The sequence below is a fragment of the Seriola lalandi genome, unplaced genomic scaffold, assembly GCF_002814215.2.
Source record: "Seriola lalandi dorsalis isolate HSWRI2012SDOR001 ecotype SW California unplaced genomic scaffold, Sedor1 jcf7180002054678, whole genome shotgun sequence".
NCBI lineage: Eukaryota > Metazoa > Chordata > Actinopteri > Carangiformes > Carangidae > Seriola > Seriola lalandi.
The window spans coordinates 1,441,516-1,466,412 of NW_019525231.1; the positions used below are offsets into that span (position 1 = coordinate 1,441,516).

Sequence of the window (24,897 nt, forward strand, 5' to 3'; positions counted from 1 at the left end):
CTCCACACAGGTGAACTACATGGTACAATTAGCGTCCCATCATGCACTATGGTAGGTATGAAAATGCTGAGTAGACCCAGCTGATTCTGATTGTGTATCAAGATGACAAGAGGAAAAGATCTAAGTGATTTTGAAAGAGGGTTGGTAGTTGGGGCACGGACGGCAGATCATCACATCTCAACCCAGTTGAACACCTATGGGAGATTTTGGACCCACATGTTAGACATCGCTCTCCACCACCATCATCAAAACACCAAATGATGGAACATCTTTTGTAAGAAAGGTTTTCATCGTTCCAGTAGAGTTCAGTCTCGTAGAATCAGCAACAAGCAGCACTGACGCTGTTCTGGCTGCATGTGGTGGCCCAACAACTTACTGAACTTACTTGGTGTTGGTTTTTCCCTTGAACTCGCCTGTCTGGATCTTCAGTTCACAGACTTGTTACACTGTTGCCAGTAGAGCCTTTTGTCCAGGCACCTCTCGTTCTAATTTTTGTAAACCAATTTATGCGTCAGTGCCTACCTCCTCTCTCTCTCTCCTGTGAACCCGCAGCCAATTTGAGATATTGCTTTTTCCCCCATTTCCAAACCACAACTTGTGCAAGTATGTATCCAGCTGGGCTGCCAGATCGTTGTAAAATTAAAACAAACATGACCACCTGTCCCCAGTATGCAGCAAGAGAACCAAAAGAGAGATACATCATGCCTCTTCCTAGTTTTTCCCTCTCAGCCTGTCAATCACAAAGATGAAAAATTGACATGTTTTCCTTGATACAGCTGCAAAAACCGTCAGACTAACATCAGAGTCCTGGAGGAACATCTGGATCTTTCATGAGGGTGAATATGACTTTTCCATACTATCCCTATGAGTTCCCAGAACTAATAGGTATTTGGAATTCCAAAAACACAACTGCAAAACAAATACATTTTTAGATAATTTCACCTAATTTCATCTTTTTATTTAACTCCAACTACGTGTCTGACCTTCCTTCCCAGCGCTGAGGTCATTTATTCAGAGAACTGAAATAGAAAACCAGACTGATGAGCAGCACATCCACAACCGGATCCTTCTGCACAACTGATACCTCCAGGTTATTTTGAGCGCAGAGTTGCGCATTAAACAGTAAAAGAAAATTAATGTGTGCCGTGAAACTGAATCTGTTCACATCGATCCAGGCTCTTCAGGAAACAAAACGCTGAACAATTTAACTTGGGCCACAACGAGTAAAAGTCACAGACTCTAACCAAGCGCGTAAATCCAAACAACGTGGTGACAAAGTTATGACTGAAACATCTGCAGCAATGTAAATCAAAGCAGCTTTGGTGTCCACAATGTGCTGCCAAAAGATAAAACAGGCCTGTTTGAGATAATTTCTTAGAAATGTAGGGGACACGCGTATAGTGAGATGTGTATAAGAGACAGTCTGTGGGGTGGGGGGCACAGCAGCAGAGACGCCCACACAGACTGAAGGCGGAAAGACGCGCTATAAAAACGTGCTTCTGTGTTTTAGTGTCAGTGGGGATCCTTTACAACCTTCAAGTCGACATGCAGCAGCCGGACGGATCCAGCCATGGACATGATCCCGCAGCGGAGTTTATCAAAGGGAAACATGATTTCTGATGTTAAGGAAAAGACATTTCTTCCTCTGTTTCTGGACCGCTGAGAGTATCTGTGGATATCTGTTACACACGGAAAACTATCTTTTGGATGTTCAGCTGCACTGAGAGGGATATCAGAGCTATGTAGTGGTGAGTCATGTCTTCATTTAAAATCGTATCATAATAAAAGCAACGAATAAAGTTTACTTTTTTCCCCAGAGAAAATTACTAAGAAATAGAACTGGGTTGCCTCTTTGTTAAAAACCTGATAGATAGCATTTATACTGTTTTTAATACTATGGTTTTCATTTTCCAGTTCTGCAAACGGGTGCAGATCTGTGCGGTCACTGGCGTTTCTAATGGCAGCTGTTCCCCAATGGACAAACTGCTCCATGAGAAATTATGAAGGAATGAACAATAGAGAAATGCATTTCTCTCTCGCTATTTTCTTAAGTTGATTTACGTCACATTGGACTCCATGAGAAACACTGTCAGCAGCTGATATTCTCAAAAAATTCATAAATCTGAGCAGTAATTACCTTTTAAGGTCAACGTAGACAACAAAAATCAGGTACTATATGACTATGATGAAAGATAATATACCATAGCTCTCAGTGTGCTCTGCTCTGGTGTTAACTGCTTTATTAGTTAGTGTGTTGCTGGGAGGACGGTCCTGTTTACGACCTGTGTTTGACCTCCTGCCAAACTACACCTGAGTGAAGAGAAACCTCTCTGCATCATGATTATTGATTGACACGTCTTCACTGTGTCTGTGACTTTTGCTTTTTTTTTGACACCATGCACAGAGCGACCCACTGTCTACTCAAGTTCAAACACAGTTTCATAAGAAGAGAGTCTAGTCAGGTTTGGCCGTATTTCGATCATTATCTGTGAAGACTTTGTAGTTGTTCAACTCTTTTTCTGTTTCTGGGCCTCAAATTCTGATCTTAAAAGATACAAGTTACTAATTTAAGGTAAAAACCAACATAGATGTTGTAAGTGAGGTGTTGGGCCACCGTTAGCTTCCGAAACAGATTGACAAACACTGTTCATCCAAAACATAGTTCCTCATTCTGTGTTTCGATGATGGTGATGGAGAGCGCTCTAACTCGCCCAGCACAATATCTTATAGATGTTCAGTTGGGGCTGTGAAGGCCACGGCATATGATTCACAACCTTTTCATTTAGTGTGTGTGTGTGTGTGTGTGTGTGTGTGTGTGTGTGTGTGTGTGTGGGTGTGGAAGTGTTAATTAAATTTTCACCTTCATGTTAAGCATGTGTAACATTTACTGTTTTTAATTAGACTTTTAATATCAACAAAACAGAATTTTACTTTGATCCAGTTTATGAGCAGTTGACAAATCAGATCTGCCTCTTCTTTCTCTTGCAGCCTCCAGTAACTATGGACCCCATGACCTCTAGAGTTCAGTGATGTTAGCTTTGAGCCACTACAACTCCTCGGCCTCCCCGCTCCTCCCTCATTTCTCTAATGACAGTGCAGGGAAGGTGGAGGTCGGGGTGGCTGTTGAAGGCCTGTTGCAGCAGGGAAACTTCTCCTCTGTGCAGCCCAACACCAGCGGCGTCATTGTCGTCATACTGTCCATGACGCTGGGCATCATCTCGAACATTGTGGCCCTCTTTATCCTGGCTAACGCCTACTCCCTCCAGCGCCGGCGCTCCAAAGCCACATTCCTCCTGTTTGCCAGTTCACTGGTGGTCACAGATTTCATTGGCCACGTGATCCCTGGTGCCCTGGTTCTCCGACTCTACCTGCATGGAGGTGTGCGCCCAGAGGACTTCGACTCTTCTGATGGCATGTGCCAGTTCCTGGGTGGCAGCATGGTGTTCTTTGGTCTGTGCCCACTCTTCATGGGCTGCGCCATGGCTGCCGAGCGCTGCCTGGGTGTCACGAGGCCGCTGCTGCACTCGTCCCTGGTCACCAAAACCCGCACGAAGATCTGCCTGTCTGTCATCTGGCTGGCAGCTCTGTGCGTGGCCATCCTTCCCTGCTTTCAACTGGGATCTTACAACTACCAGGACCCAGGGACCTGGTGTTTCATTAACGTGCTCAGTGACACTGAGGAGGTGGATGTGGCTTTTGTGGTGTTGTTCTCTGGACTTGGTCTGACCTCGCTGGCTGTAGCGATGGTGTGTAACACCATCAGCGGACTAACGCTGGTGCTCGCTCGGCTCAGGAGGCGGCCCGGCTCCCATCACTCTGCCAAGTCGCACGACATAGAGATGGTGGTGCAGCTGGTCGGCATCATGGTCACCTCGTGTATCTGCTGGAGCCCTCTGCTGGTGAGTTTCAGGAAGTACAACGAGAGGGAAACAGTGTGGTCATCTTCACACCGGCGCTCTGAGAGCCCTCTGTCAGTTTACATAATAATAAAAAAAAAACAACCATGCTGCTACTATTAAGTCTACTGTTGGTCAGCTTTATATGTCCTATAATATAATATATATAGAATATAATTTTTACCATAAGTCTTTAAACAACACTGTAGTTCACTAACACATCACTTATGTTGCGTGCTTGAGTGACAGCTCCCTCACTGCCTTGTCAGTTTTGTTTCACCTGTTGTCGTCGGCATGTAATTCCCAGCATTCAACTGATGACCTTCAGCTACTGACGCATTCTGCTGCATGCTCCTCAAAGCACAGCTGAGCAGATCGATAGTCTTCTGAGCATCGGTCGCAGTTCCAGCATCAGTGGGATCGATTCCAAAAAAAAACACGATCCACCTCACATTAGACCACAGCCATCGCCTCATTAGTTCAGATTTTATACATTAAACGTTTGTTATTTACCATGAAAACTTTTGCATTTTAACATGCATGTCATTAAGTAAGCTCAAGATGCAGTGACGTCAAAGTACATTACAGCTTTTTAATAATAAAAGTGTATCCAATATTTTCAGGAAAAACACTTTGTGCTGTCTCTCACCCTACTTTTACTTTTACTTTTACTTACTTTTACTTTTACTTTTACTTTTACTTTTACTTTTATGTGCTCAGCCTTCAGTTCAGGTGTAGGGCTTGTCAGGTTGAGGTAGGGTCATGCCCAACTATGATTAGGCAGGAGGGAGGATTTTTAACAAAACACTTATTTACCTGAAGGTAAAGGTATTTAATGTGATGTAAAAACAATACTGGTGAGCATCCATTTGTTGTGTTTTTATGAAATAAACTAGATCACTTTAAGATGTTGTTATCGTGTAATTTTTGCTTTACCATCCAAACTCTAATTGCAAGCATGTGTTTCATGCTTGCAGATCTTTGGCCTGATGTCCGTGATCCACTCCTACACAGGATCCATCGGGGACGACCTGTCCAACTATAAAACCCTGATGGTGATGGGCGTGAGGCTGGCCACATGGAACCAGATCCTCGATCCCTGGGTCTACATACTGCTGCGCCGCACCGTCCTCCGCAAAATCTACCTCATTGCCAAGTGCCAAGTGGGCCTGAGGGGTAATATATTAGGCCGCTGGGAGCCGACCTCTTTTCCCAGCTCAGAGAAGAAGGAAGTCAACCAAGTGTGATTGTTGTGGATGTACTTTGTCACCATGTTATTAAACATATGAAGATCTCAAGACATTTAGATGGAGAGACCCACATAACAGCAGGTGGAAAGAATAAACTTTGTAACTGTATACCAGTTTAGATGTGAAGTATGACATTTCTCAGCTGGTCCACTTTAGAAATGTTTAATGGATTCAACCAAAATCTCTCTTTCGTACTCCATCAACGTTTACCAGTGAATTCATTGTCCTTACAAATGGAAGCTAGCTAATGCTGTGATTTTGCACAAAATATCATAAACTTCGTACTGTTTACTTATAATAAGTGAACATTGCTTATTATTATTGTTATACTCTTATTCTGAAACTCATAACAACAAAAGGGCAAAGATGTCGGCTGCAGGATATGAAAGCAGTATTAACCACGCTGCAGAGGGCTGCAGGAGTGATTTACAGAGCAACTTACAGAGTATTATTTTATTTTTCAACCTCATTTTCACCAGCTTTGAAAGTAAAAAATAAATAAATGGCACAGTGACTTGCTCTTACATTAGACAAATGTGGATTAATTGAGCTGTAACCACCAGAGGGAGCTCCAGAATAAACCCAGAGGTATTTAGAGTGTATTTGTGATGATAAGTATTCTGCTGAATGTATTTCATAAAGGACTGTTAATATTCAAATACTGTGGAGTTTATGAATGTTTAAGTTTAAGTATGCTTTTCAAGTGTTTATACATTGCTTTATGTGAAACAATGTAAGATTTTATAAGTTGATACTTGAACTGTACCCTCAATTTACTGAGGAAATGTAAAGAACATTGAATGTAAATAAAACAATGCAATGTGACATATAACCCTGAATTTTTGTATTTCTCTCTGACAAATTGTCATTCCATAACAAACTGGCCTGTTTTGACAATGATTATATTTGGCTTGGTTGGTATATGTACTACACCATATACAGTAGAATCTAACTGGTTTCTGCCAGTGAAATAAAATAAGTTTCCTCAGGGAAAGTCATAATTATGACTGAGTTATGAGATTAAAAAAGTCATAATTATGAGACACAAAAGTCAAAATTATGAGACACCAAAGTCGAAATTGTGGGATACTTTAGCACAACAGTTGCAGCAGCTCTTTGGCATGAGATCTATTAAAGTTGACACTGAGATGGATTGTAAGTTCATAGAGGGCTACTTTAAACGTGGCTTTACAACTAATGAAATACTTAATTAACTTGCAAATCCACATGGGGTTGTATGGAGTACAGATTGATTATGCACCAAAACACCAAAGCAAATTCCTAGTATGTTAAAATGTACTTGACAGTAAACCTGTCTCTGTCCACACTCCAGCTTAGTAGGTGGCGGTAATGATACCCAACGGTTGTCATGCGCCATATGACGGACAGAAGAAGAAGGAGAAGGAGGAAAAATAAAGAAGAAGAAGAAAAGGTGTAAACGACAGAAAGGTCTCTCGTTAAAGGTAAGTCCTAACTACCTGAACGAAACAGACTGAAGACAGCGGTATTGTACAAAGTGACCGTCTCTAATGCCAAACGTACTAGCATGCTGGCTAACGTTAGCTTGCTGCCTAACAGCCAGTGGGCGGCCAGTGTTGTAAACATCAGCTAATTAGCTGTCACAGTTTATCGCAGCAGCGTCCCTGCACAGAGGACGGGAAGGTAAACGTCTATTTTTGTCGGACAGATGTTTTAATCATCCGCCTGTCATCGACCAGTTGCACAATGGCTAACAAGGGATTTTGCTGCTAAAACAGGTGGTAGCTTCTGCACGAAAGTCGTGACAGCATGGCGGCCGCTGCAACGCCAATGTGGGATGAGCACCAGGCGTATGAGGAGCTGCTGTACTGGGACAGTCTGATCCAGCAGGGCCACCGGCTCCTCCCGCATGATTTTGATAGGTAATAATATAATGACACTGAGATATCGTAAAAGTAAATGTATTTATATACTACATTTAAGCGTTATACTACAGCTTTACATTAAAATGCACACAGCCACAAGTAACTTGGACAGGAGAACACAAATGATGGGGATGGACGGATTAAGCCTCATGAAGCTTTCTCCTGATTGTCTGAGGAAAAGAGCCAAATCTTTAAAGCTTTGATGAAAGAACTGACCGTGACATCTAGAGATTTGCAGAAACTACAGCAGCCATCAAAGGGAGTGCAGTCAGCACAACACTCGTTCATTCGCTCTCTGTATGTGCAATAAGAGCCTAACAGTGAATGTCATATTAAATCAAGGATGTAGTTCTAAATTTATTGGAGTGCTATGCTACACTAGATGTGATTATTCCTACATTCACAGATGTGCAGTATCGTGTAAACATGCAAATGGGTTAAATTGTTATTTTCTACAATAAAATTAATCAATATCAATAATGATTTTCATAAGTGCTATATAAATGAACTTTATTATATTATTATACGGCAGTGTGCTGTACAATCAGAAATAGAAGAGAATTTGGTGGATGTGCATTTGAACGTGGGGCATTTTTGTGGTTGTGGAAAAGTGTGTTTATGTTTTCACTGAGGGTTTTATTTGAAAATAGAGCCCTGGGCTTTAGACGGTTTCTTGGAACTTGGAGCTTTGGAAAAGATCCTTTCACATGCCCCTGAGGATGCTGGCGAGCAAAGATATTGCATAGTCATCTGAAAGAAGTGGGGATTTTCAGGCTTGTGAGTCACCCAGTGCTGTAGTGGGTCCTCTGGACTTGCCAATTGTGCGTCTTTCAGATACCTAGACAAACACAATATTTGTTACTGGTACTTTAATTAGATATATTTAAATTACAGGTGATAAATGCAAACCATACCACTCGATGTTGGCAATGTTTGAACTGTTCAAACCTCTCCCCGCCCACCCCAGTGGTTCAGCGACATTTGAAGCTTCAGACGTCATCAGTCACATGGTAAAAGCAGTTTGATACAAGCTTCATGCAAATGAAACGAGCTTTGGAGCCTAGCTTTAGATCAACCATCAGTAACAATTAAAAAATGATAATGAACTATTTAAAAAAAAAAAAAAGAAAAAAAAAAAGAATATAAATTAAAATGAAAAAAAGACCACAAATATATCCCTACACACTCACAAAGTACTCCTCAGGTTCAGTGTTTACACTTTTAGTGTCACAGCCCATTGAATTAAATGTGGGATTATTATACAGCACAGATCAAGCTTTATTAACCATTTTAAAGTGTCAATGAAAAATGATGATTGTTGTGCTACTTAGCATTTACCAAACATCCCATTTCACACTTATTCATTGATGTAGCACCTGCTTTTGTCTGAAACATCTGAGCTTGTCGTCAGTGTCATTCTGTGGCGTCCTCCTTCTAGATACGAGGAGCTGCGTTACTGGTACGACTGCCTGTGCTACGAGGAGGAGCTGAGACAGTATCATGACTACATCGCTGCTATCGAGGAGATTGAGGATAAACAGCATTATGAGGTGGTTCTTTCCCCTGCTAAATTGATCAAGACTTGATAATCCATAGGCTTCTTTTCCTTCTTTCACTCTAAGAATGAACATCTAGTGTTTTTCATCACCGTTTTATTTCCTGGTGTGGTTTAAAAAGACAACTCTTCTCCTGCAAGGAAGCTGTATCCTGTGCATGTTAATTTTTCTTTTTCCAAATTTTTTAAATCATGCCTATCTCAACTATTCCCACTAATTTTATACTTCTCAATTCTATGTTTGCTTTGCTTGTTATGTTTCACTAGAATATATCGGTAGGTAAGGAAAGAACTGCTCCTAATGATGAATCAAACATCTGGTCATTACAGAGCAATTTCAAATGATTGGTTATACGATTACAGTATGAGCCGAACATTTTCTGTCATCCACACTATGTTTATCTTTTCTCCAATACAAACCTTGCTTCTCTGGTTTTTCCAATGAAGGAGGCTTCATCCCCCCAGGTGCGCACGCCATATGATCGCCACGTGATGGCCAAGCACTCTGAAGTGTACCCCTCAACAGAAGAGCTGGAGGCGGTGCAGAAAATCGTGTCCCATGTGGAGTGTGCTCTGAAAACTGTGTCTGACCAGATGGATACTCCAAAAGACAGCAAAGAAAATACAGAGGCACAGAGGTAAGCAAGGTGTCCAAATGGGCTGTGCCAGTTGTCACAAGTGACTACAAAGTATGTCAAATGAGTTTTAAAATGCATGTGTCCTTTTTTTAAATCTAATTAATATAAATAATTAGATCATATATTTTTTTTTATATACTTTTCCTCCTTGCAGTCCAAGTACTGATTCTGAAGAGCGTGTCCTGCGTGGGGTTATGAGGGTCGGCTTGGTGGCCAAAGGACTTCTGCTGAAGGGAGACAAGGACCTGGAGCTGGTGCTGCTTTGTTCCAACAAACCTACCATCACCCTGCTTCAACAAGTGGCCGAAAAGCTAACTGAACAGTTAGAGGTAGAAATGTAACCTGCAGTCATCTTATGTCATTCTCCATAAACACAGATTTGGAAGATTGGGTTGTTTTTGAGATTTAAAGAGTTCATCTTTGCATTCCTGACTGTCTGTTCTTCTTTTTAACAGGCTATTTCAGTTGGGGCGTACACAGTGAGCCAGTGTCCGGGGGATGCAGCCATTGTTGTGACAAGTACAAAGGAGTCAGCCCTGACTCTCACTATCCACTTGACATCACCTCTCATCAGGACTGAGCAAGAAAGTAAAACTGCAGAAGAAGAAGGTACATATGTTGGTCCAGCCTGCAACTAGACATCAGCTCCCACAAGGCTGATCTGTGTGTTCTCGGTATGCAGACACTATACTGCTCCACTGATCTGTGCTTTGCTCCGGCAGTTCAAACCAAACAAGTTAGCCACCTGCATCATCAGATTAAACCTCAGTGGAGCTTGTACAGTGTCTTAGACCAAGGCCAGTGAACAACCAACGGATGTTGGCTCTTCACTCGCTCGAGAGTCCTGTCGTCGTTTTGTGACAAACTGGTGTTTGCCAGCAACACATTTCCTCTGTAGTCGCTGACACACTCTGCACATGTTGTTAATGACATTGCCTCAGTCATAGAAAAAAAAAAAAAAAAACTTTGTGTATTCTTGTTGAATTGTTTTCATGTTTAAAGTGAAGGCTTTTTCAAGAATAACAAGTTAAAGCGCGCACTGCATGTACTTGATGCTGAACATGTACATTTGGCACCAGCTGCAGCAAAACTGATCGGCAAGAGGAGTTTCCTTTGGTTTCTCAGAAGAGAGTTTAAATTTAACCAGACAGGAAAAAAAGTAGGAACACCTAAGTGATTGTCTGTTTATGTATAAATTTGTTTGTTAGTTAGTGGAGTGTTTGTGGAGCTTCGGTGTTAATCGGCATGAGCTGTATTTACACAAGGGTCTAAAGTTACAGTGAGTTCTTTTAAAGGTCAGGGGGGGAGTTTGCTGAAGCCCCATGTACAGAACCATACCGGTCTCAGTGCAGTTTTAGTCCATTTACTACACTGCACACTGGGGCTGCACATTTGAAATTGTATAATAGCTTCCACAATGAGTCAGACAGTGAGTCAGACCTGATCAGGTGCAGCTATGACACTTTGTATTAAAGAGGGTCTGCTCAAGTAGATTGAATCAAACGCTCCATAGTCACTGGTAAACAGTCTGAGCCGTCTGGTGTTTGTCATGGGCTGATTGATGTGCCTATGATTCCCAAATATGGCGGCTGCTGCTGCTGATGCTGCTGCTGCTGCTGCTGCTGCTGCTGCTGCTGCTGCATATGAGAACTATTTAAACAGCTGTTGTGGAACTGCATCCTCCTCATTAGGATTATTGATTTTTATTTGATAATATTACATTACTGTAGTGACTTCCTTATTAGTATTACTCATTAAATATAATATTTACTGGTTTGTTTCTCTTAAGAAGACACCGATTTCATGTCAAGACTTAACTTTATGTAAAGAAAAATTTGAATATGCTGGCTTTTATCATGCAGTCCTGTTTTAATCTCTCCTATCGCTCATTCAACCGTTCGTCGTGGCGTAGTTTTGAAATCAAAAGGTTGGGGGTAGATTAGCTGAATTGTAATTGTAGTGTAGAAAATGAGCTAAAACTTGCACACAGCTGGTATGGCTCTATGGTTTTCTAACCTTTTAATAAGGCCTGCTGAAGCCAGTGTTGGGACAGGGACTCCATCAGTTTTGCTGCAGTGTGGGGCAGACGTGTAGATTCTCTAAATGCTTGTGATTTACAACTGATTGCCTTTTAGTTTGTCAAGTTTTTTAGGAACGCTGGACCTTTGACCAACTGGACACACTGTCTCAGGAGGGGGGGAAAGCAGCAAACCCAAGCCGAGGGGCTGAGGGAAGGGGGTATTTATTGTAGTTTTTACCCAGTGCATACATTAACAACATGCTATGCAATGTTGTAAATACTACTGTGTCTCTATGACAGTCTTTTTTGCTTCCACTTTTCATACACTGTGGAAGATTTAGCTGGGATCTGTGACAGGTGACTGTCTGGTTTGTTGGACCAACATTACACATTAGGTACTTGGGACCCCCCTTCCCAGCTACTGGTGGTTTGTGGGAAGCTGCTACTCCCTGAGCTGCAAGACAGAGCCAACCCCCTTGGTCAAACTGTACCTTTTCTTCTTACCCCACCTCGTCAATAGAAACGCGAACAGTCAACGATCCGCCGGACGTTCTGGACAGGCAGAAATGCCTAACTGCCTTGGCGTCTCTCCGCCACGCCAAGTGGTTCCAGGTTTGCATTCACGTCCTTATTTGTACTTAAGGTTGAACTGTTTCTTTGAGTGATCTCTTTATTTTATCTCAATTTAGAGTGAGTCACAGTTTTTAACTGTGCTGTCAGTTGTAGTTGATGTAGCTCATAATCCTAAAATGTCAAAGTTGAAGAATGTAAGAAGAGTGATCTGCTGATCCATACCAATGACAGAATTAAATCAATCATTGGTATCGACAGCAGCATCCAATCTGATTGATTAACATCTCGTCTGCCAGACTGAGCTGTACAACAAAGAGCAAGTGGGCATGTCTAATGTACAGTGGAGTCCATTGGTTTGAGACTGCATTACCATTCAGATGAATCGGAAAGTGGTCCCAGACTTTTGAACCCCACTATACATATATATTAATTTTAACAGTTGTTGATCTGGAGATGGCTCAGTTGTTCTGACCTTCTGTGCCTGCCTTGTTTTCCGGGTCTTTTTGTGGGAACCCTGAAAGCACAGGGGTGAGGTCACATCAGAGTCTGCAGCTTCTCCCACTGAACAGCCTTTTGTTTGTGTCTCCAGGCCAAAGTCAGCGACCTGAGTTCTGCCGTTGTCGTGATCCGGATCATGAGGGACTTGTGTAACCGTGTTCCTACCTGGATGCCACTCTCAGGATGGGTAGGGAAACCGTTGTTGCACATTATGTTAGAGCAGCAACAAAGAAGTAGTTGTGTGTAAACCAACTCCTTTCTAGATCTGTGATCAGTTTTGTTTTTTTAAATGGAGCAACATCTTGATAAGTAGTCTGTGTACTAGCTGCCCTTTTTTTCCCACACAGCCTCTTGAACTGCTGGTAGAGAAAGCTATTGGTACATCTGAGAGACCAATGGGAGCAGGCGAATCTTTCCGCAGGGTTTTGGAGTGTGTTGCATCTGGAATCCTCCTTGAAGGTGAGTTTGTCAAACCAGCATGAACGTTCATACACTGACCTCAGCATTAATGTACTAATTTATCTGTGTGTGTGCGAAGATGGCCCTGGAATTAAAGATCCATGTGAGAAGGAAACAGTTGATGCCACTGAACATTTAACTCTGCAGCAGCGTGAAGACATCACGCAGAGTGCTCAGGTAAGATGAGGCCGCTTATACATGCAAGCACGAGCGCACTCATATTTTTGAACTCTGGAAAAGTATCTAACTTCTATATTTTTACAGTTTGCCTTGAGGCAGTGTGCATTTGGACAGATGCACAAAGTGTTGGGGAGGGACTACAAACCTATAAAGCCACGGAGGTCAATGGGAATCAGTGGCAAAGACGGTACAGGTACCTAATGATCTGCAATCTCTCCCCTTTTCATGTCGCTCAGGAATCATTACATGCTTTCATGAAAAGGATCTGTTCTCAGGCTTGTCTCTGTCGTTTCCTGCAGCTCAGATAGGTCCTGCTGGTCCTTTCAGCCTGCCAGCTAAGAGGTCGTACTCTGAGGTGGAGAAAGAAGAGGACGAGCCCCATCTCAACAGCAAACAGAGGAAGTTTCTCAAGTTCCAGAAGCGATTTCAGAGGAAATCATGTAAGTAATTACTGTGAGGCCTTGGTGAAGGCCTGAGCCTTTTAACTGCCAAATGATTCACTTTGATTGTGGACGCATGACCTGGCAGGTGTAAAATGTTTCGTAAACAGGAGAAAATGACCCTAATCAAATCAAAGTCTTTAACTTCAACCCCCTGATAGATTCACTTTTTTTTTTTACAGTGGCAAAAAAGCCTGTTTTACACAACCTGTTCAAAGCGGTAATGTTGCACCTTTATTCCACCTCACCGTTCTGTGTAAGAGGGGGGCTATTTAAAGGGAGCTAAAGATTGTTAATGCACATGGGTACATGACTTCTATCTTCTTAGTGTATGACACACAGAGTTGGTGTCAGCAATGCAAATGCTGAATCTGGAATATTTTAAGTCAGTTGCCAGAAAGCTGGTGTTTTACTACACAACCTTTTTCTCTAAATGTGCTAAAGAAATATTAAATAATAAATGATTCAAAGCTACCAGTGTTGGGGAATACAAGTAATTAAATGAGGAAATGCTGCCAAATTACCACTTATTATCTGTAAGGCAAATCTCTAAATTGATTGAATGAAATTATTTGATTGCCTTCTTTGTGCCTTTCTTTACCTGTTCCTTGTCTCTGTAGTCACTGATGATTTTAGCATGAATGCTGTGATGCGTCTGAACCAGTACAGACCTGGCCTGGAGTACCGGCTTACATCTCAAACTGGTCCAGTCCACGAGCCGGTCTTCACAATGGCTGTGGACTTGAATGGGAAGACCTACGAGGCCACTGGGCCTTCCAAACGAGCGGCCAAGCTTAACGTAGCCACCAAGGCAAGTCTGCAAACCCATTTTTCGCCCCTCTGTTGACCTGTTTTCCTGTTGTGGTTTGCTGACTGATTCACAGACATGTCCCTTAGTTACAGTCCAACGGGGCATGTAAATGAATGAAGAGGTGTTCCAGTCAGTTCATGCTTTGACTTTTGTCATTCACAGGTCCTGCAGGATCTCGGTCTTCCAACAGGCTCAGAATCTAAGTCGGAGTCCAGTGGTGACGGTGAAGGAGTCCAGGAATCAATAAAAGCTGCTACTACGTCCTCCACTACATCAGAAGACGTATGTAGATGTGTTCCTCCCTCTGGAGTGGTTTATTTAAAAGCCTCTTTTCAAAAACTGAGAGGAGAGGAGGAAAAAGATGTTCTCGAGCAAAGTGCTCATGGTCGTGTGTATTTAACAGTCATTGTTTGTCCACTTCCTGTGTGTGAACAGAGCGGTCAGGGTCCCATCTTGACCAAAAATGGCAAGAACCCAGTGATGGAGCTAAATGAGAAGCGGCGCAGCCTGAAGTACGAGCTGTCTGCAGAGACGGGGGGCTCCCATGAAAAGTGTTTTGTCATGGAGGTGAGTCGGCACAGAAAACACACACAGGAAACAAGACTATATGATGATCCAAAGGTTTCTATGTTTTGGTTTCATCCTTTCCTTTCCACTTGTGTGTTGAATGCTACAAATACTACAATTGAGCCTTTAAAGACGACCTATTATGGCCATTTCTAGTGTCCATCATTTCATTCTTGGTGTCGACTAAAAAAGATTGACATGCTTTAATGTTCTGAAAAGACATTATTTTTCTTCCGCTGTATATTTTATACTGTACCCTCTTCACCCTCTGTCTGACACGCTCTGTTAGAGTTCAGGGCTCTTTAAGGCCCCCCTCCTCCCTCTGGAGGAGCTTGCTGGCAACTACGATGGCAACATGTTCCAGATGTCATGTGTAAACAAACGGTGGTGGCAGCTTGGTTCTGCCTTATGGGTTTGAGCCAGAGTCCTGAACCAGAAGATGACAGACCTGACCCACCTTCACAAGCTGGACTGGAGCAGAAAACGAGCATACCCACTGTCAGGCAGCCGGAGTGCAGGAAGAGGCAGAAATATGGAGAGTGCTGCGAATCAAGAAGCCGGACAGTCTGCAAAGACTTTGGATGACAATATTAATAACTTAAGAAAAGAAACCCTTTTGATTTTTTACGTGTGGACACTTCCGGACTAAAGTAATATAAATAATGGAGGAACAGACAGACAGACAGTCGAGAGGTAGGGAGTCTCCCCCGAGTCACCTCCTGCTGGTTTACGATGCAGGTAAAGCTGAATGAATTAAACTTTAGTGCGCATAGTTACTGAAAAACAAACTGAACGGTTGAATTATGGATAATTTCTCTGAGCTAAGAAGGTATAGTTTAAGCATTTATATCTTCGCTGCTGCTTCTTCTTACTAACGTGATCAGGTCGCAGTAACACGGTTAAACATCACAGATCCACAATAATAATTCAGACTGACGCTGTTGTTTGGACACATCAAGAGTGAACTACAGCAATAACCGTTGTGAAAATAAAGCATCTAACTGTGCGTGGTTTCTGCGCGGGCTCGCACTATAATGTTTGGAGCAGTAGAGGGAGCCGTGGAAAACAAAACTCAAGAAAACTCTTCACCATAAGTAGTTATGTGCTGTGCCGTGTGTGGGGGCGTGCCAAGCTTGCAGGTGGGCAGCACCAAGAGAAGTATTGACATCAATAGGACCAGGAAGTAATGTCTGGACCTCCAGCGAGGCCTTTCATACAAATGAGAAAAGTGAGGTTTGCCCTGACAGAGTTACTCACTGAGAAAAGCATAATAGGTCCCCTTTAATGTGATGCCTGCAGTTCTTTGGTCTGCCCCACGTCACAGCTTTGATATCAAATGTGTCTGCATGTCTGTCTCATAGAAGAAGACCACTGCAGAGTCCACTGAAGATTTTCACATTTGTGTAAAGTGTTAAAACTTCTGACTTTGCTGATTCTTAGTGGTAGAAAGTAACAAGAATCACACTGTGACAGACAGAAATATTGAAGAAGTAATGCATGCCGATTTTAAAAGGAAAAAAACTTTGATGTGTTCTCCGGTTCCCACCTCTCAGGTGGAGGTGGATGGGCAGAAGTTCAAAGGGAGAGGCTCCAATAAGAAGGAGGCAAAGGCCTACGCTGCCCTCGCTGCCCTGGAGAAGCTGTTCCCAGACGACAATGGAGTGTCAAACACCAACAGAAATTATTCAAAGAAGAAAGTCACCTACACCGACATGGTAATGTATCTAGCTAGTGGTCGGGTCAAGTTGACTTGATTGTTGAGGGCACTTTACATAAAATCTTCTGCTGCGTCATGTTCAACAGCACATCCCAGGGTTCGGGACTATTCGTGGCATTCCTTCAGACTCTGGATCCCGTGGCTGGGGTCCCAACAGAGGTCGCGGCCGGGGCAGAGGCAAACCGTTTCCCTCGGGACCCAGTTATAACAAGAGTAAGGAATTTTACACTTGCTAGGTGTTGGCCTAGCCGTACAAAGATTAAGTAGGATTCTTTTTAAATATACGTCATTACACCTATGAGGAGATCAACTAAATTATCATTTCTTTCCATTATTTTCAAAGCCAACTACAGTTATGAGAGCAGCACTGGCACTGGCTATCGTAAGTATGAACCGCTCGTCTCTGTTAGCTCTGTGGAGACTGACGTTAGACTGTTGTGATATTTTCTGTTAGTGTTTTTAGTGAATCTGCTGAACAACACAAAATATAGACATTTTTATACTATTGGTTTTTTTTGTTATTATTGTTGGGGAAAAAAAGAAGCTTTAAAGTTACAGAGAAGCTTCACCTCATTCCCCATTTCCTGAAATAATTACAGCTGGACATGTTCTGTTCAGATCTTGCATGTCTCAGGTCATACTGCTGTCATGCTCTCTAGTTTGGTCTAGTAGAGTTGCTAGGAAAGTAACTGTCAACAAATCTGATAATCAATTATTTGTTGCAGTTTTTGACTGTTTTTTGGACAAAACAAGCAATTTGAATATGACAACTTTTTTCACTATTTTCAGACATTATAGATCATTCAATTAAAAGATAATTATTAATTGCTGCCATAATATGAAGCTTGTCTTTTGTTTGTTTTTCACCATTGCAGGAAAATTTGACATTGTAAGAAACAAATGATTCTACATAGCAGCGATGCTTGGTTCTTGTTTTGTTTTTTTTAGATAAGCTGTACGGTAACAACACAGCCAGCACCACGGCCAAAATCCCTGGATCTAGTGGATCAGGCAGCAACATCGGCTACGGCACCTTTTACCCTGAGAGCAGCACTACCTACTCCTCCCCACCCGTCCCCAGCTCCAACTACAGCATCACAAAGGGAGAAAGCTACCAGTCGATGCCTCCGCCCACCGACCAGGAGAGCCCCTACAGCTACGGGTACGGAGACGAGAAGAAGAAGATGCTGACCCAAGGTCAGAATGAGGGCCAGGGAGACTACTCCATGTACAGCACCGCTTACCCCAGCTCAGTGACGGGGGGCCAAGTGTATAATAATTATGGTGAGTAAGGGTGTAACAAGTTGAACTCCAGCCCTTCTATCAATTAATGATGCTACTTTTTTGATGTTTGTTTACATCTAAAAAACGATCCAATGTTGCATTCATGTGCTGTATTAACAAAAAGAGAATTAATGCCCCCTGATTTTCCCCTGTTCCACAGGCTGGGGAAACCAGTCGTCCTGGGGCAATCAGCAGGGGTACAGCATGTACCAGGGCTTCGGAGGACAAAACCAGGGCTCATACTCTGGATACAGCGACATGAATTACTGATCATCATGTCATGTACAGCCTTTCTCACCTCACTATGCCATCTCTGATTGTTCACCCTCGATCATGATCCAGGGATACCACTTCTGAAAAGGAAAAGAAAAAGTTCTTGTGTCGTCTCTGTAACTGGAATTTTACAGTTTGTCTTTTGTTTGTTTTGTCGCTCTTCACCTCACTTGTCTCTTAAAAGCTATTTTAGTTGACAGATGCAAGTTTATGTTTTATTGAAGTCCCTGTTGTCTTTTAACTGCTGCAACCCACGTCATGTTCATGTTGACATGTAAAAAAAAAACATACCTGGTTTATTTTTATGTTGTTGTTTTTTAACCTGACATACTGGTTGTGTATCAGTATATGGTTTTGATTTGAAGCTGCTCATAGTTTTAAACTGAAGATTTATTCACTCATGTCACATAGAAATGCTCTAATAATTCTCGTAAAATAAATGACTCTTACTTTGGAGCAAAGTTTCCGACCATCACTTTGCTAATTCACAAATAAATGCATAGCTCTGATATTGATTACTACAGCTCAGGTCAGAGTCGAGCAGGTTCATCTGCAGGATTTGAATCATGTCTTCGGGTCAACTTGAGCTTTCCTTAAAAAATGCCAAAGATACTCCTCACATCTGTGTTACCGCAAATGTTTTACAACACCCATGAATCCTGCAAATGGCTTCACATCATCAGCCAGTCCAGCATGCACGTAAGGATCATCATGTAGCATGCACGGTCTATATGTCCAGCTGTCTTGTTACAATGATGTGATGAAGCCTCGTTGACCCCTGGTAGGATCAAAGGTCCTAGGGTTCCCCAGGAGGCATCGATAGTAGCACAAGGACACATGAAATATAATGTGGGCAATTAAGATGGTGGAGAACGAGATATAAGACGAAAAATACAGTAATAACACTTCCATAGATTTTGTGGTGATTTAAAAGAAGAATGGTTGAAAGAGATATCCAGACTTTTATTCTCTAGTTTGAATCCTACATATCCCATGAGTCTGTACATCTTTCAAATTGCAGTCCTATGACATCATAGTGATGCCATCAGGGTTGTTTTCTCAGACAAGTGTATTTACAGGCAGTTTATTAATACACAGTTGAGTGCCCCTTCAGTCAGTGTGAGCAGTGTAAGCAATGTTTTATCATTTGTAAGCATACACTGAACAGTGTTGTCACCTGCATCTAATGCCAGTCCTTCACTGGCCAAACTGGCTCACATGTAAAGATTTGTCTTCCACTGTGTGAGGCAAAGTGATTTATGGCAGCAATAGTACATTCCCACTTCATAAGATAGATAGATAGATAGATCAATAGATAAATTCATGTAATGATTTAATAATATTGCACTGCTAAGCTGCTCGGCCTCGGAGCAGTTCAGCAGACAATTATGTGTGTTTTCATTATAGTGGGAAAAGGCCATTAAGTCCTGTGCACCCAAGTTTAAAGGTGGAAAACAAATTACAAGACTGCATTCTGTGAGACTGTAATACAGTTTGACCCTGCCATGAGCCGTCTGACCGCTGAAATAAACTCAGCAGGCTACATTTCTTATTCTTGATTCATCCCAGAAATATGGAAGCACAAGATTTATCTAAAAAAAAAAATAAAGGAGGAGGAAAACAGTGATTAACACTGAAGTGGAAAAAGCGGAGTCTGGACACCAGCTATAATAACCGTTGCGGATCACATGTGGCCCCGATGACCCTCTAGTCCCAAGACTGAGTCAGGGAGTGAGCAATGATCATGCCCCTGCGGCGTGTCCCAGGGCTGGTGCTCCGTCGGCCTCTCCTCGGGGAATGCTGATAAAAGGAGGGCAGGAAGAGCGCTGCGAGGACAGACAGTGTCCCGTCAGGTCATCCTGAGCACACCTCTCCAGTGAGTGCTTTATCTTTGACATTATTATCTCTGCACACCGACACCTACTCTTCACACATTCAAGCTGTTTTTCTTGTCAGCCACTTTTCTCTTCACTAGGAGTGGAGTGAGGCTTTAGATGCTGCTGTACTTTTTGTTTTACAGTGTCTCTGCTGAGGATGGTGAAGGTCATTCGATCTGTTATGTTATCTGTTATGATTCTTATTTAAAAGAAGCACAGATATACAGATATGCTTCGACAAAAATGAAACTGTGACCTCTGACCTTATCAGACTCGCACACATGGCTGCTTTGATTAGCTTCCATTAGCTCCAGCTGGAACATGTCAGCTTCAAACTGCAGCCAATCACAAGTCACCTGTCAGCATAAAAAGCAAGAGGCCATGTAGTGGTTTAGTGCGGTGGGGGGGAGGTGAACAGAGAAAGCAGAAAGGCGGAGGCAGCGCAGGCTTGTGTGGTAAGCTGCAGCTGTGGTTTGTCATGCTTGTTTCATGTTCCTCTTCTGTTTTCTTTGCGTATATATGAGTTTACTTTCAGTTTGAGCCAAATGTCACGTCTCTGTTTGAGCTGCGTTTTGTTCTGTTGCTAACCGGAGATCTGTGTTTTCTCTTTAAAGATGGCGCTTCTACTGGTATCCATCTTAATTGCTGCCATCTCTATGGCCCGCTGCTATCCCACTGCCTTTCAAGACCTGGTGGAAAGTAGCAGTAAGTATCGTTTCATACCGGCTTTGATCTCGACTGAGCAATGTTTTTCATTGTTTGTTCCTCAGGTTCTCAGCTCCTAAGATGTTTATCTTCTGTTCTCTTCACAGACAACAAAACCTCCATTAAGTTCCTGGCTTTAGGAGACTGGGGTGGAGTGCCTTATCCCCCGTACATCACCGCTGTGCAGAAGGCTACTGCTCGAGAAATGAGCAAGATAGCAGAGCAGATGGGAGCTGACTTTGTTCTGGCCCTTGGCGATAACTTCTACTACAGAGGTGTTGACAGTGTGGATTCTCCTCGGTTTAAGGTCAGTCGAGAGAACCTGTAACGCCGTTTTGCAAACAGTGAAAAGAAAGTGGTGATGAAGCAAACTGGTGGCTTTGGTTTTTACTCGGTTTCTCTTTTTGACTCTTCCTGTCAGGACACTTTTGAGTCTGTGTACACTGCAAAGTCTCTCAGAGTCCCCTGGTATGTGCTTGCTGGTAATCACGACCACGCAGGGAACGTCAAAGCCCAGATTGATTACAGCCGCAAATCTGACAGATGGTAAGGAGCAACGTTAAAAAAAGTTGTATCCTCAAATGCTATTTTTATGACATTTAGAGTAAGTGTTCAACTAAAAACATTTTAGTTGAGCTTTGTTTACTGATTCACAGGAAATTTCCCTCTTATTATTACGAGCTGAACTTCCGCATCCCCAACACTGGGAAGACCCTGACCATCATCATGCTCGACACCATCATGCTGTGTGGCAACTCTGACGACTACACAGACGAGAAGCCCAGAGGCCCCCTCCGTGAGGTGGATGCCAACCGTCAGCTGACTTGGCTGCAGGAGAGACTGGCTCGGTCTAAGGCTGACTTCCTGTTGGTGGCCGGGCACTACCCTGTGTGGTCTGTGTCCGAACACGGGCCCACAGAGTGTCTGCTGCAGAGGCTTCATCCTCTGCTTATTAAATACAAGGCCACCGCCTACCTCTGCGGCCACGACCACAATCTGCAGGTTTGTACATGCAGAATGTGTTGGGTAAATTTCTGATGACACTTTTTTTTTTTTTTTTTTTTAAAAACGCTCTTCAATCCCACTGTCTTCCCCCTCTACAGTACATTGAAGAGTCCGGTGTCGGCTACGTGGTGAGTGGAGCCGGAAACTTCCTTGATCCTGATGTCCGTCACTGGCACCACGTTCCCAAAGGTTCAGTGAAGTTCTTCACCGGCCAAGCTTCAACGCTGGGAGGTTTTGTCCATGCGGAGGTCACAAAGAACAAGATGATTATGACCTTCTTCCAGGCCAAAGGCACCTCGCTCTACCGCACCGTCCTCGCTCAAAGGAAGTTTGAATAGATGAGCAAACAGGAACAGTCATGTTGTCAAGCACATACAGTATCAGTCTACAGTGTAATGGCTATTAATCCTGTATTTTAAACTCTGGCATTAATATTTGTTTTAAAGGGAATCAACTTTTTACATGTAAATTTACTGTGATAAAAGAATAAATGTGGTTTGTAAAGAATGTGTCTTGCCAGTTTAGTTGCAGTCTTGTGACTCGTGTTTCTACCACTTATCTCTTTTAATGGTTTGCTTAGTGCATCATTTTCATTCGCTTTGTGTTCTGCTGCAAATGGATCTGTTTTGCTTCAGTGTAGACAGTTTTACTGAAGTCTGGTACACTTGCAGCCTTCCTCTGCGCTGACTGAATCTACACCTCATCTCACTTTGAGCCAGTAGTCGGTGCATTTTAAAGTGCTCCATCTATGCAAATGTAAAATTTCATGCAGTTAGTCAGTCATTTGAGCACATGGACATGATGCACATTTGTCCAGGGCAAACTTGGGGGGTGGGGGGTCCTTAAGTATAACAGTGTACATCCAATGTGTGACTTACAAACAGGGACTGCTTTAGGCTTATTTTGGCACATTTTTAATGATGCTGGTGTCCAGTTATCTTTTGCCTGAGGTGGTTCCCACAGTGTCAGACTCTGAACACCTGGAATAGGCTGTGGCGTTTATTCACATGTACCATGTTTGTGGTCTCCTTAGTCACATAGGTCCAGTGTTGTAAATATGAGGATAAACAGTGTCTACTTTGTTCTGTGCTTCACCAGGTGACTGTTAAATATGCCATGAACTTCCAGTTGAGGATATTTGAGCCATAACACTCTGTCAGGCCTGACACCCTGCCTGCTGATTCTGTGGTTACACAATTTGGCAAAGCAAAACCAATAACTGGTTTGGAGTTGAATATACAGTTATGTGATTTAAACATTTTCAAATAAGGATTATGGTGCAAAATTTAAAATGACAATGATTTTTCAAAATAACTGCTTTTTATATTGAGTTCTATATTGACAAAGTTTGATCCTACATTAGTTTTATGCTCATTGCAGGAGCCCACATGCAGAATTTAAATGCTGACATGGTTAGCTGCTGCTGAAGGACAGGAGAGGTCAAGATTTCCAGTCACTGTTCTTTTGTCCATCACACAGAGAACCACCCGGCCGGCCAACAGAGGATTAGGCTGGATGACAGCAGATTGGCAGTGACTGCGGCCAGGATAAACTCAACCGACCAATGACAATTAACCTGGGAGCGAAGCATAGTCCAGAACAGACGGGTTTCTATTTTTTCTCCCTTCTCTCCTGCTGACATGTTGAATTGTTGAGCTCTACTGTCTTTAATGTCTGTATGATGTAAGGGGTATTTTAATTCTGCACAGAGAAATTGAATGAATACAAATAACTATAGTGTGCTGGTGTGTATTATGTAATGTAATACTATAGAGACATTTTATCTGTGTTTTTCTTGTCTTGACCACAGTTTGGCTACTATAGGATTACTGACTGTTGGTAGGTGATGTCCTGATCCAATTAGGATGAGTTACAGTCTGCTGGTGTCATGCATCGTCAAACTGAGACCTTGACTTACAGAGGTGAGTCAATGACAACAAGAAGTCGGCCGGGGGTAAGCTGTCACCTGAGGATAAAGGACAGGTGAGGCTGACTTAACCCTGAATGACGTGAACTTCCTGCAGACTAAAGGTCTCGCTGGATTTGCACATCAGGTAAGACAGGCTGATGGTTAGACACTATATCTGAATTTACAGTAATTATATACATGTATGTGTTGATCTGTCGCCTCCAGGGGTCCTGGGTGGGTGTACCAATTGTTTAGCAGCAAGTACAAAGATTAAATTCATGATTAAAGTTAAAGTTATAATCAATATATGCTAATGACTCTATGAAAGGGGTCACCCACAGTGATGAACCTAGAGAGAATTATCACCTGAATCTGCAGCTCCCCACCCCCAGGAACAGCTATATAAACCCACTGTGCTCGACCTGACCAGCCCCAAACAGCAGACACACAGTCTGACACTCGCTGGGGAACATAAACATTAAACATTTAGCTGTTTAACTCTTTACCAATAAGTTCACCACATCGATGACACGTCAACGTTGTGTTCAAATCTTGTTTCAGTTGCTGTTGTTATAGGTTTAAATATGAACTATGATCGAAAAATAGCTGTTTACAATCAGAATTTTTATGAGATTTCAAATCAACATGAGAAACCCAGCGGACCGCCGTCTCCATCTTGGCAGTGCCTCACTCCACCTAACTCCCAGCTAATCCAAAAATGGGCAAAGAGGTGGAGTCGAGACTTTGGTGCATGCCGGTTTGTGGCACGCCTACGCTCACCCACCAGTCACTCAAGGCAGCCACGCCCTTGATAAAATCGAAACTGGGTGAGGTAAATAAAAATTCACCCCCCGTACAGTTGCCACGAGGGGGAATTAGCTATAGAGACCAAAACAAACTTTCTGCTGTAAAGTCTGTTGGGATTGACTCGATTTTGGAGCCAGCCTCAAGTGGCCATTTGAAAAACTGCAGTTATCGGCACTTCCACGTTTGTTTCAGTTGGAGGTTGCCACTTGGTTGAAACTGACCCAGAGAGATGTGAAGGACGAAGTGTGGGATGGAGGTGACTGATACTGACATTGATAATTGGTATGCAACCTAGGTTGATGTAATGTTTTATTTAATTCTGAGCCTATTGTGATTATGCATTTAATTTACCCTCTGTAACAGCTTTCAATGTTAACTTCACACTTATGGTGACCATGGTAGATGTTTTCAGCCAAAACCCTCAGTCACAGTCTAGATTCAGTTGCTATTAGCAGCGTGTTTTAGGTTTTACCACCTGCCACCAAATGTCCAGAACTGCAGCACAGTAATCCTGCACTCACATGTTCCA

The 24,897-nt window shown here is 42.7% G+C and overlaps 3 protein-coding genes across 8 annotated transcripts; all 3 read left to right on the forward strand.

Annotated features, from left to right (window-relative positions):
• Nucleotides 1-1,457: 1,457 nt before the first annotated feature.
• LOC111666673 (prostaglandin E2 receptor EP1 subtype-like) lies at nucleotides 1,458-5,978 on the forward strand. Its single transcript, XM_023422072.2, has 3 exons — nucleotides 1,458-1,748; nucleotides 2,989-3,899; nucleotides 4,874-5,978. The coding sequence occupies exons 2-3, from the start codon at nucleotides 3,030-3,032 to the stop codon at nucleotides 5,141-5,143; spliced, it is 1,140 nt and encodes a 379-aa protein (XP_023277840.1). The 5' UTR covers nucleotides 1,458-1,748; nucleotides 2,989-3,029; the 3' UTR covers nucleotides 5,144-5,978.
• Nucleotides 5,979-6,497: 519 nt separating this feature from the next.
• On the forward strand, nucleotides 6,498-18,526 carry LOC111666672 (interleukin enhancer-binding factor 3-like). 4 transcript variants are annotated; one of them, XM_087178158.1, is made up of 21 exons: nucleotides 6,924-7,047; nucleotides 7,701-7,827; nucleotides 7,945-8,060; nucleotides 8,489-8,600; nucleotides 9,053-9,243; nucleotides 9,398-9,572; nucleotides 9,699-9,852; nucleotides 11,784-11,875; nucleotides 12,426-12,521; nucleotides 12,682-12,793; nucleotides 12,873-12,970; nucleotides 13,058-13,166; nucleotides 13,273-13,413; nucleotides 14,034-14,224; nucleotides 14,387-14,506; nucleotides 14,660-14,791; nucleotides 16,345-16,506; nucleotides 16,595-16,721; nucleotides 16,852-16,890; nucleotides 17,457-17,792; nucleotides 17,953-18,526. In XM_087178158.1, exons 5-21 carry the CDS (start codon nucleotides 9,098-9,100, stop codon nucleotides 18,060-18,062), a joined length of 2,340 nt encoding a protein of 779 aa, XP_087034284.1. In that variant the 5' UTR covers nucleotides 6,924-7,047; nucleotides 7,701-7,827; nucleotides 7,945-8,060; nucleotides 8,489-8,600; nucleotides 9,053-9,097; the 3' UTR covers nucleotides 18,063-18,526. The 4 variants fall into 4 exon arrangements, with proteins under 4 accessions (XP_023277838.1, XP_023277839.1, XP_087034283.1 ...); XM_023422070.2 differs by lacking the exons at nucleotides 7,701-7,827; nucleotides 7,945-8,060 and adding an exon at nucleotides 6,498-6,609 and having other exon boundaries at nucleotides 6,904-7,047; XM_023422071.2 differs by lacking the exons at nucleotides 7,701-7,827; nucleotides 7,945-8,060 and adding an exon at nucleotides 6,626-6,808 and having other exon boundaries at nucleotides 6,904-7,047.
• Nucleotides 18,527-19,855: 1,329 nt separating this feature from the next.
• On the forward strand, nucleotides 19,856-22,159 carry acp5a (acid phosphatase 5a, tartrate resistant). Of its 3 annotated transcripts, none has more exons than XM_087178160.1 (6): nucleotides 19,856-19,941; nucleotides 20,557-20,647; nucleotides 20,755-20,954; nucleotides 21,069-21,193; nucleotides 21,304-21,649; nucleotides 21,751-22,159. In XM_087178160.1, the coding sequence occupies exons 2-6, from the start codon at nucleotides 20,557-20,559 to the stop codon at nucleotides 21,988-21,990; spliced, it is 1,002 nt and encodes a 333-aa protein (XP_087034286.1). In that variant the 5' UTR covers nucleotides 19,856-19,941; the 3' UTR covers nucleotides 21,991-22,159. The 3 variants fall into 3 exon arrangements, with proteins under 3 accessions (XP_087034286.1, XP_023277808.1, XP_087034285.1); XM_023422040.2 differs by lacking the exon at nucleotides 19,856-19,941 and adding an exon at nucleotides 20,247-20,397; XM_087178159.1 differs by lacking the exon at nucleotides 19,856-19,941 and having other exon boundaries at nucleotides 20,477-20,647.
• Nucleotides 22,160-24,897: the final 2,738 nt, after the last annotated feature.